Here is a 12,309-nt window from a genome sequence, read left to right as displayed (position 1 = left end):
TAGTGGTTCTTAGAAAATATAACAAAGATAGCTTTCTTATCAAGTTTTTATTCTTCATAAAGACACCAACTGTAGAAGTGGTTACAACTATTAGAAATAAAAATTGAACTGTATGTTTTTATTTAGATACCATGATTATGTGGGCATGCAAAGATCTATGTGGCATTACACGAAAAACACAAGGAATAGAAAGAAAAATGAAGGATTTGCATTCATTGTCATGTTCTCATCTAATCAGTTCTCATTCTTCTCAAAAAATATGTTTTCATTCTTCTTTAAAACACAGCTTGAAGTTTTAAAAGAGAATAAGTTGTAAATGTTAGCAGTAATGTAAATGAGGGAAAGAGGATTATATAATAATCAGGTTTTTCTATTAATATAGCAATTAATAATTATTACTATCAGTAATGTTTTGGTCCTCACCATTTAAATATAAGATTTTAGTGTCTATTCAAGATACAGTTAACTCGAATTACTTTAATAAAGTTCAGTACAAATATAATGCAAGTGGGTTCATTTTTACTTTATTAATGTAACAATATATTTAACAAGCAAATTTAACTTTATAGTACAATATGTGACATGAGAAATATATTTAATTTAGTCTTAAAAAATTTCATTGAACATACAAATAATTTGGTTCCATATTACGTTCTCTTAGGGAAAAGAGAGAAAAAAAGGCACAAAAAGAAAACAATTATTTATTCATACCCTTTTTATTAAAAATCACAAAATGTAATGCATGTGAATGTCATCCAATTTTATTAGTCGTTTATCTAATATCTGTAAATAGAAAATACCTAAACATAGGTAGGTCCTATAATAAGAACAATAGAAATTGATAAATATCTCTGGTTCTACATTTGATCTTAAAACTTACATTTACTAGACTTACTAGATCTTATTAAGCTGAAAATTAACAATTATCAAACATATCCTTTCTAGTTGACATAGAGACAGCCACTGCATAAATTCTTAAGTCTGATGGCACAATTAGGAAAAAGTATATGATCAAATCACCAAGTGTAAAATTTTTTTGAAATGACATAATACAATGGCTTTGGCATCAAACTGAATTTAAAAACTAAAGATGCGTATGCAACTTTGAGACAATTCTATCTAAATAGTATCTTAAACTCCCTTTACCGCATTCACATATGTTGTAGAATCATTCCACAACCCTCTTGACTGACAAAAACAGACATAAACCTCCCCTTTCACCAGTGGGATAAAGAATTTGGTCCTAAAGTCAGTGTTGAAAAACACCTTACAGGCTTTATCTGTCTTCATAATTCCTGTTTGAAGTTATAAATGAAGGTCTTAGATGTTAGGAAAAAAGGGTATAGGAAGGTATATGGTTACAAAAAAGATGATGTTGTAGAAATGCAAAATCTCCAGTATAAAACTGCAGAGGAGAGGAAGTCACAACCATAATTCAACTTTAACTGAGCAGGTCCAAAAAGCTAATATACTAAGAAATGCTGGTAGTCAACAGCGTGCACCTAAGAAGCATTTCCAATGACGTCTACATTTTACAGTTTCATATAAGTGTTTCGCATAAGAGTCATGTCCTGTAGAAGAGACGATGGTAAAACTCCCATAACTGAAGGTGAAGTCAGAGGTAACTGGATGACCTTTCAAAATCCCTTAGCCTTTCTGATTGCACGTTTCCTATCTAGTGATGGGAGGAATTGGTCAAGTTCATTCCTTTTGAAATAATGCAGCTCTGCTATCACGATTCTCTGTTAAATTTCATCTCTTACAATAAAAACCTTTATATGAAAAAGAAACATTGTGTTCAAAGCATCATTCATTTACTAAGAGTTATGGGGATGATAATCAGTATGAATGTGACATCAGTGGACTCTGCTGCTGTGAGTTGCCCTCCAGGATGACCACTGTCAGAGCTCACAGAATCCCGTGCTGTGTGATTCATTGCTAGTGCCCCAAGAAAACAGTCCTCCAGAGAATTCCTTTCACTGTTTCAGTATGAGCTTCATCCCACTTCCACACCTGTTTCTAAAACATTGTTTATTCTTTTCCTTTGTTCTTATTCCATTCTCTCTCCAGCTTTTGGTCTAAAATGAAGCTCAAAATGATTTTGAGACTAATATTCCTTTTGCCTATAAACATTACAAAATGCAAAATTTTGTTCAGGTTTGACACTAGGGAGAAGTGTAGGGTGAAGTGTACTACAATTTGGATTCCGTAAAACCAAAGATTAGCAAATAGGCAATGTGATATTAAATAAATTCCCCAGAAAAAAGCCATGACACGAGCAGAAAACTTTCCAGCATATCTCAAAGAAAAAGTGTTTAGCTGTACGCTTGAGTCAGATGCTTGTTCTACAGCTAGAATTACTCATCACAGTTTGACAATTCTAAGGAACTGGGAGAATCTTGTAGGATTGACTCACTCAAGGCAAAACGAATCACTCTATTCAAAGGGCTATTTAAGCTATCAAAAGCCATACACTGTAATGTTTTGTTATGCCTTTTTCAAACAAAAAGCAAATTTGGATTGAGAAAAGAATTAACAAAATATTAACTCTCAAGTGGTTCCTGGAAAATTAACCATGTAGAGTGGGTACATGTCAATTTGCATGAGATTTTGTGATTCAAACTCCAGGTTCTGGTTTAATCAATTTCTTATTCTTAAAAGCTGTGCTGCTTTTAAATGCATTATAAATTTCTATCTCTAGAAACTGTTGATTAATAGTAGTCTGGGTTATAATTTATAATTTAGTAAGTATAATTTGTTATGATTTGGTAGTCTGGGTTACAATCTAATGAATATTTACTCATGAATGCACTGACATTTATGAGCTGTAGGATAGGACAGTATTGGTCCTGAGGCAATCCTTTTGACCACTTCTGTGAGGAGTAAGATAAGGGCATATATGTTGTCAGGCCTCTCAAGTATAGTGTACAATGTCATACTTATAATATAATTCACCCAATGTACTTGTAAAAGAATGTAATCTAAAATTGTTGCTACTGAATAATCTTACCAAAAGCTAGCATAAAAATGAATTTATTTATGAAGGATTACCTGAGATATATGCAACCCATCTATTCCTCTGAATGGGAGAGTACAAAATCAAATGGCTTCAGAGGGCATATACATAAACAAAGGAACAAAGTAGTCTGGTATAATAATAAGGGCTGGGGATGAGTCCTATGGTTAACTGTTGAGGTACATTCCAAAGTTAGAAGCATACTCTTTTCTTTTTTGAGACACTGTGCGGTGCAAGCAAACTCATTCCCATGCCTGAATTTGGCTTGCAGCCTTGCCTGTCTTTACTCTCTGCCATCTAGATAATCTATTTTCTGTCCTAGATTAAGATAGTGCTTCAGAGCACTACTTGGACTCTATTTCTTCTACCCCCTTTATGACTCATTTCAATGAACTCTGACCTGACACTATAGTTTGAGGAAATTTTGGGCTAAAGCTTAGGGGAGGTTTCTTTTTCTATGTCACACTCTAATGAATTACAGCTCCTTTCTATTAAGCAGTGAATTTTGCTCTTTAACAAAGCTGCTCCCCTTTTCTGTTCAAGATATCATATAATGACCAGGTCATAATCCACACTTGTCCTCAATCCTGTACTCGTAGGGATCCTTGTTTTTGTTTCAGAAATACAAATAGTAGAAATTTCTCCACCCCACTCCCTTTGCCACTCATGTGGCCTTTTCTCCCTTTCAGGTACATGATGGGGTTGTACCTCTCACTTCTCTTGTTGTCAGGCTGACTGTGAGTAGTTCTGGCTAATGAGTTTTGAGTACAGTGACCTGTGCCATTTATGGCCTGGAGTATTTATTACCAAACATCAGTGCCCTGATTTTCCTCTGCTGTGGTCACTGCCAGTGTTCCAGATGGTGATTGCCCCATCAGCTGAGGTCACAGTGAGGATGACAATAACAACACTAGTCCCGAGTCACCATTCAGCTCAGAGTGGACCTAGAGTGTCATTTGTTGTTTTAAGACAGCAAGATGTGGGGATTGTTTGTTACTGTATTATATCCTAGCTTGAATCCTCCTTATGCCCAATCCCTTGTATCTTTGGAAGGGTAGATGTAATGAAATCCACGCTTAGGCAAGCTCCTCGAACATAACTGCTTCCCAGAGCCCAGGGGACTTGATTCTAGTCTTTACAACCAGGATGATTAATAATGATAAAATCCAATATTTGGACACAGGAAGCAGACTTTCTCTATTTTCTGATGACAACACTGCGAAGTAGAATGAAGGCATAATTTTTCTGGAAACAAATAACATAAGAAGTCTACAGAACATATGATGCTTATATTCCTTTCCCTACATTATAAAACATGTTTTAGAATGGAAAAGAGAAGGCCTTGCAGTATCTCTGCAGACTCTAATGATAATTTGTCAAGCCAGTCTCCTCCTAGATTATCACATGGCAAGTAGGCGATGGTCTCCTAGCTCTCAGAACACTTCATTATAATTAATGTAAGAATGCTGTTGAGGGGACTTCATTATGTTTCAGAGGATAAAATGTTTCCCTGATCTATTTCGCTTCCCCAGAGCAACTAATTTGTTTTTGTGTGGTAAATATAGTGCTCACATCTCCTTTTCTACCTTGTCTGCTATGATGTTGGTTGTCAGATTTTAAGGTCAGAACCAGCAAATACAGAGGACCTTACAATATGTATTTTGTGTACTGACTTCACTTCTAACTATTAGATAGAAGCTAATATTAAGCTGGACTATTAAAATACAGAGGGTTATTCCTACTCAGTGTGTTCACAGTTGTTAACTTGCAGTGGTAGCTTAAATAGAAGAGGCCTAATAACTAGGTGATATAGGATAGTGGTTAAGTTTATGGGCTCTGGAGTTAGGTTAGTTGTATCCTAGCTTTGCAACTTGGTAGCTGTCTTAGTCAGGTCAGGCTGCTATAACAGAATACCATAGACTGGGTGGCTTATAGACAACAGAAATTTATTTCTCACAGTTCTGAGCCTGGGAAGTCCAAGTTCAAGGTACTGGCAGATTTGGTATCTGGTGATAGTCTGCTTCCTGGTTCTTAGATGGTAACATTCTCACTGTGTCCTCTCATGGTGGGAGGGGCAAGAGAGCTCTCTGATGTCCTTTTAATAAGAGCATTAATCCCATTCATGAGGACTCTTCCCTCATGTCCTAATCATCTCCCAAAGGTCCCACCTCCTACTACCATCACCTTGGGTTTAGATTTCAACATCTGAATTTTGGAGGGATGTGTTCAGTCTGTAGCAGTAGCTACATGACAAGTTATTTTACTTAAGCAACTTATTTTACTGTCTTCTGTCTCCTCATCTTTAAAATGGGAAAAGTTTTCTCAGTGGTTGTCAGCATTAAAAGTGTTACTTTTGGACAATTGCTAAGAACACACAGTAGTTCTATGAATACTACTAAGAACATTTCCTGTCATGTTAGTTATTACAGTTGTTTCTCAGATAATAAATGGCCAATGATTGCAAGTCTCTCCATGTGGTTCAATCAATCCAACATTATCTGAGAGCCTGTGGGATAACAAGAACTGTGCTACGTCCTAGCAATTTTTAAGATGCATAAGATCTGGCCCTCATCTTAGATCACGGGATATACTAGCCTAAAAGGAAAAAGATACATAAATGGGTAATGTCAGCACGTGGGGCAAGGTCAATAATAAGATGAATTATTTGGAGTTTGCTATCAACACATAGTTTGTTAAAATATCAGTATAGATATTTCACCTCGAAGTCCTCAAAAACATACTCACTTTTACATCCCTCTAACCAAAGGTTTTGGAAAATAGAAAGCATTTAGGGATTGTGGAATAGAGTAATTAGCCAAAAGTGAGACATTCAAACAGTGCCATCCAGCAGTCACCTTGTAGGAACTACCTACAAATAAATATAATTAAAATTGCAATGAGTGATCTGCAAAACGGGTTCTGTGAGGAAAGTGGAGGTAGGAAGGTAAGAAGAGCTGTCCTTGTTTGAGCATTTGGAGAAAGTTTCCCTGAGAATGTGGCTTTTAAGCTGACACCTGAAGGATAAACAGTAGTTAAAAAGGAGTGTTCCAGACAGAAGTAAGAGGGAGTACAAAGCTGCTGAGGCAGGATGGAGCTTGTCTATTGCTTTCAGGTTCCAAGAACTAAAGGAAGGAAAGTATAATCACAGCATAACAAGCAAGTAAGAAAGTGACATAAGATAGTAATTATCACATCCTGAGAAAGGAGTTCACTGACCATCCCCCCTTCACCCTGTCCTTCTCTTCCCATTACCCTATTGTAGTGTCTTTACTGTACTTCTCTTAAATTATCTTTATGTGTTTACTTTTTATTACATATTTTCCCCAGCTTAAAAGTAAGTTCCATTAAAGATGAATCTTGTCTGTCTTACTCTTTTCTGTAACTACAACTCTAAGAACAGAACTTGGATACATCAATGGTGTTCAATAAATGTTGCATGGGAAAACATAGTGAATGAATGCCCATGGTAAGAGAAGTAAGCTGGAGGCCAATCGTAAAGTGCTGTATACACCATAAAACTGATTTTGGACTTTAAACTGAAGGAAAGTAAATGAAGAGTTTTAAGTAGAAGGAGACATAATCAGATTTGAGTTTAAAAATAATCACTAATTGTTGTGCCAAGGATAGATTTAAGAGACTGAGAAACAGATTATATTAATGTGATGGCAGTGGGAGAGGGCTGAAAATGATAAATTTGAGAAATAGCAAGAAAGTATAATTACCAGAGGTAGGTCTTTGACATGAAGGAAGGAGGAGATTCCTGGATTTGGGGGCAAACAATTTCAAACAAAGCACAGACTTGTAAAGAGAAGGCAGAGGCAGTTGTTCACTTGCTGGTTTTTGAGCGGAGTTTGGTAGAGATTCATAGCTTTCTTTAATCAGATTAATTTTGACGTGCGTGAGACATCCAAAAAATTGCTGTCAAGTACGATCCTGGCTAGAGAGGAGTCCAGTCAGGAAATAGACATTTGGGGGTCATGAGTAGAGAGGAGGAATTGAATCCATAGTAATAGACAAGGTCCACTAGTGAGAAGTCTCAGAGTGAGAACAGAAGACGCCCCAGCCATATCCCCAAGGAAGAAGGGTCCACAAAATAGAGCGGCATAGAGTGGAGGGAGGAAACCTGTCACAGGAGCCACGGGAAGAGTATGATTCAAGAGGAAGCAGTCTTCCACTGGGTGGCTTTGGAGCGGTTTCCAGGACAAAGGTCCTCCTGACAGGTGCATCTAATTGGTAAACATTTAGTTTTCATTTTCTCATACCGTTATGTTCAAGGAGTAATACTGAGGAGACATTGCTGCTTAGAATAAAATCAGGGTTCCAACAGCTCAGTGGAAAACGGGACTGTTGGCAAGGTGGTCCAAAGGGATGAACCAGATTGTAGAATGACTGCCCCACAGGACAGCAGGCAGTGGTGAGTGGAAAGCAGTGAGAATTCTGGATCACACGGGGAGTATGTTGTATGTCGTGAGTATGTTATGAGCGTGCTGGAGTAAGATCTGCCATCTTTATTTTAAAGTTACTAGTCCTAGAGTTGCAGACTTCTCAGGCCCTGTGTTTGCTGTACTTGGAGGGCAGAGAGGGTGGAGGAGGAGAAAAAGAGTTGAAATTGTTGAAGAGAATCAGAGGAGAGGATGAAGAAAGGTTTTTAAAATTCAACACTCAGGAGCAGTTCACAATGAGCAGAACTGTGGAAGGCACAAATGATGTTTGCACATGTCTGTTGTCGTTGAAAACGTTCATTGGATTAATTTGGAAATTAAACTTCCGATTTATCTCTTTGGTTCATGTTATTATAGGTTCAGGTTGTTAAGGAATGGGCACAGACTTTATGAGTCATATTCTTCCAGGAATGGTGTAGCTTGAGAAAGTGCCTTTGAAAGCTATATTACAACTTCCAGGACTGTATGTACTTGAGGGCAGCCAGAAATTTCTGGCATAATTGCAGAACTTGTGATATTTAAATCTATAAAAACAGATGGACACTAGCACAGCCCTGGAGTAAAGCAGAGGCATATTTCTCTTTGCTCAGTAGAGGTCATTCCGATCAGTAACAGTTACACTTAACATACAAGATGTGATGCAGAGGGCTCCTTTGTTGGCATATTTCATATATAAGTTGACACCATTGGAAGTGTTGAGAAATGACCTCTTTTTAAAAGAAAGTCAATCTAATCCAAGGTATTAGCGGAGCGTCATTTCAGAAAGTGAATCTCCATATGAATCATCTATGATTCACTCTTCCCCATATTTTAACATTTTATACCTTCATTTATCTGCCCATTCAATCAGCAACTAGGTACATATATGCCAAACACTGTTGTGGTTGTGAACAAAACAGAGATGCCATCTACCCTTACAGAGTTCACACTCTAAACAGAATGAGAACAAGAAATAAGCAATTACGATGCAATGTGTTCAGGTAGGCACAGGTGCCATGAGATTCTGAATCAGACCTGGGCAAATTCTAGCCTGAGACCTCAAAGACCAGCTACGAAAGGTGAGAGGGAGGTTTTGTCTCTTACTTTATTTGCTACTCACTCCACCATAACTTTTCCCCAAATCTTGAGCCACCTCCCCTTTTAAACCACAATCTAAATTTGATCAAGATTTCCACAGGCTGACATTCAATGAAAATAACTTCACTAAATATTAAGGATAAGAAAGAAAAAAAACTACAGAAGATACAAACAGCATGAAAATAGTCAAATTTCCAAAGTATAAGGTTTTGATCCTCAAAATAACTATACACTGGGTCCGAAGACATATTAGTGCATCTTTTCTTGCATCTAGCCTGGCTTTCTGCTCACCTGGAGCCACATCTTCTTGGGAAAGGGACATTTATTTCTATTAGTGGAGAAGAAAACTTCCAGGTAATTGTCTATTTCCTAGGAAAAACTGAAAAAAAGCCTTAGAAGTATCTTTCATTCTTAATTCTAATTCTTCACAAATTAGAGAATTTTTTCCATGTCTAATTGACATGTTTAAGATATGCAATAAAATGAATTATCTCATGCTTACTCCACAAAAGGTAATGATTTTACTGATACTGCTTGCATAGTGTAGCACTTTGTGTAATGCATACACATATACCATAAGAAAGGACACTAAAACTCAAAGCAAACTTTCGTCCTTAAGTAATTGACATAAACAGCAATATTTGTTCAATTACAACCTCAAATCACTGCCCTATTAACCTGAGAGCAATATTAAAGCAGCTTCTTAAAGGTTACGGAATTGTTCCCTCCAAAAGGTCTTAAGAGTATATCAGTTTGTTTCTAGGACATAGCGGCCTATCTCTTCCTTTACTCTTCCCTTCCTTTCACTTCTCATTGAATTTATTTTCTAAAAATAATAATTTTTAATGTTTTCTGTTCTTTTCCCTTTCTTTCTCTTCTCTCCCTTACCTTTGAAGTAACAGAAGACATAAAAACCTTGTGGAGCTAAGGAGGTGGTCAGGGTTAAGGAGATCGGCTGGGACTGGTGAGACCAGGGTCCAAGAGTCAAGGATACGGTCAGGACTGAGACAGCCAGTGGGGACCTCAGGTGTGGATCCAAAACCAATGAGGTAGTGGGGGCCAATGAGGCTCAGGCTTGGGGTGGTCAGCAGAATTAAGATATTAGTTACATAAGGAACAGGGAGAATAATTAAATACATGTTGAAAATAATGCGAGCCACTTTTCTCACAGTCAGAAAAAGTGTATATATGGAAAGAGTAAAGGCTGGAATGAACCCTGTGGTGTGGAATTGGAACTTTAAATACTAGTGTGAATTCGTGTTTTAAATATAAATAGAAGGGTAGATGATACATAGATAGATAGATAGATAGACAGATAGATGATAGATACGTTTTGTATATATGTTTATATAAATTATATAATAATTATACAGCCATGCACCACATAACAATGTTTCAGTCAACAATGGACTGCATATACAATGGTGGTCTTGTAAGATTAGTACCATATAGCCTAGATGTGAAGTAGGCTATACCATCTAGGTATGTGTAAGTACATGCTATGATGTTTGTACAATGATGAAATTGCCTAACGATGCATTTCTCAAAACACATCCCCATCGTTAAGTGAAGCATGACTACGTATTATTATATAAAAATTTATAATTATATATGATTATAAAAATATATTGCATAATATATTATATATAGATATGTGATATATCTATATATATATAAAATTCCTACCTCTGTCTGCTAAGAGGGCCTAGAAGCAGTGACACTCAGGAAGCAAAGAGCATACCCAGTGCCCAGATGATGGTTTTTAAAAGCTATTTTTCACTAAAGAAAGGATTCTTGTAGAAAGGGCTCAGTCAAGGACTGAAACAGGAAGAGTACAAGATGAATCCGAAATACCTTGTGCCAGAAAGTAAGGAAGTGCTCAAATCATGATGAAGACTTGCCAAAATGATATATGGGCTAACTTCTAGGAGCTCCAACTTACCCAATCTGGATAATGTGAACAGTGATGTTGATGCATTATAACCCGTGGAACAAAATAATTATTCATCAGTCCATATGATATATATAAATAAATAAATGGACAAACAAATAAATGTGGCAGACAGAAACTTTCCTTACTATATAATGTTGACTAATAAATGTAGATGAAATGATAGAATTAGAAAACTACCATTTGGAAATCATCATTGTAATAATGAATTCAGGCAAACATCATCAATGTCTAGAGGGTGAAAGTTTAAAGAGTAAGAGGATATTTATGTAGTTCCGAATCATCCCTACACAAATAAAATTAGTAACTTTGTAGTAGAGAAACCTAGTAGACAACACCCCAACCACCCGGTCAACATTGAGCGCCTCCTGATATGATACACTGTGAAGAACAAAGCATCACTGTTCCTATTAAACTCCCATAACCGGAGTCTAAAATAAGGAAATATCAGATAAACTAAAAGCAAGAGACACTCAAATAACTGGTCTGCATTTATCCAAAATATCAAGATCACAGAAGGCAAGAAAAGGCTGAACAAATGTTCTACCTTGAAGACTAAAGAGATATGATGACAAAATGCAATACATAATTTTAGATTAAATGCTGGCCTGGAAGAAAAAAGTTTTTCTGCTAAAAAGGGCATTATTAGAACAATTGGTGAAATAGGAATGAAATTTTAGGATTAAAGGACAGTATTTTATCAATGTTGATTTCCTGATCTTGTTGGGCATGCTAGAGTTATGTAGGAGAGTGTCCCTTTTTTTTCAGAAAATATACATAAACATTTAGGGGTACTGGGGTATCATGTATGCACATTGCACTCAAATAGTTCAAGGAGAAAAACATGTCGATATAGATATAGATATATGGATAGATAAATGTGACCAAATGGTAACAACTAGGAAACTTGGGAGTCCTTTTTACTGTTATTGCAACATGTCTGTAAGGTTAAATTATTTCAAAACAAAAAACATTTTTTAATAAGAAAATATGCTGAAGGTCATATAAATAAAGCTAAAAGGTCAACAGCATTATCTATATTTCGTTGTTACTTCATACTTTTCGAGCATTATACGTATTACCTTGAAGGTTAAACTACATTTCATCTTATTTTTTCTTTCATATGTTTGGGCTGGTCCCTCATTTGAAAAAAATTTTGGCAAAAATACACATTTTAATACATAATTAATATATAAAACTTGAAAATTAACTTTTGAAAAATTCTTATTAAGTAAAAAACTATTGGGATCATTCTGTTTTTCAAGCTGGTATACAAATGGTATAATTTAGAATCAGGCATGCAGTTTTGTTCGCAATGGAAGTAACAATACAAGTCAACTGCTCTCTCTCTTTATCTCTCGGCTAGGTTTCATATGTCAAAGCTATTGACATTTGGATGGCAGTATGCCTCCTGTTTGTGTTTTCAGCACTTCTGGAATATGCAGCTGTAAATTTTGTTTCAAGACAACACAAAGAACTTCTGAGATTTCGAAGAAAGAGAAAGAATAAAGTAAGCTATTAATTGCGTTGGGTTCGCTGGAATACAAATTTTCACTAGAAAACGAATTTGTTCTGTTTAATAAGGAAGTATAGAAATGAAATGGAGACCGGGGACTAAGAGATTGATGTTCCTTTGGTTTTGTCTGACTGAAACTTCAATTGTCAAAAATAGCTTCAGAGAGAAAATGGTGACGTCTACCTACACTTTACGTAGTATATCTGGTGACATGAGAGCTTTCTCAACTTCTTTCTAATGTACTTCCTGGAACAAAACCATTTTTTGCTTCAATTAACAAAATATGTTATTTCCTACTTGCAATGTT

General features: G+C 36.2%; 1 protein-coding gene across 2 annotated transcripts in view; it reads left to right on the top strand.

Moving 5' to 3' along the window:
* Positions 1–12,309, top strand: part of GLRA3 (glycine receptor alpha 3) — a 178,395-nt gene that overhangs the window by 148,137 nt on the left and 17,949 nt on the right. For both annotated transcript variants that reach the window (XM_014842144.3, XM_014842143.3), the window contains exon 8: positions 11,853–11,996. In XM_014842144.3, the coding sequence (XP_014697630.1) occupies positions 11,853–11,996 (144 nt within the window). The remainder of the gene's footprint in view (positions 1–11,852; positions 11,997–12,309) is intronic.

The sequence above is a fragment of the Equus asinus genome, chromosome 3 (genome assembly GCF_041296235.1).
Source record: "Equus asinus isolate D_3611 breed Donkey chromosome 3, EquAss-T2T_v2, whole genome shotgun sequence".
NCBI lineage: Eukaryota > Metazoa > Chordata > Mammalia > Perissodactyla > Equidae > Equus > Equus asinus.
The sequence above is the reverse complement of the archived record's forward strand: the minus strand, read 5'-3'. Positions and strand labels throughout refer to the sequence as shown.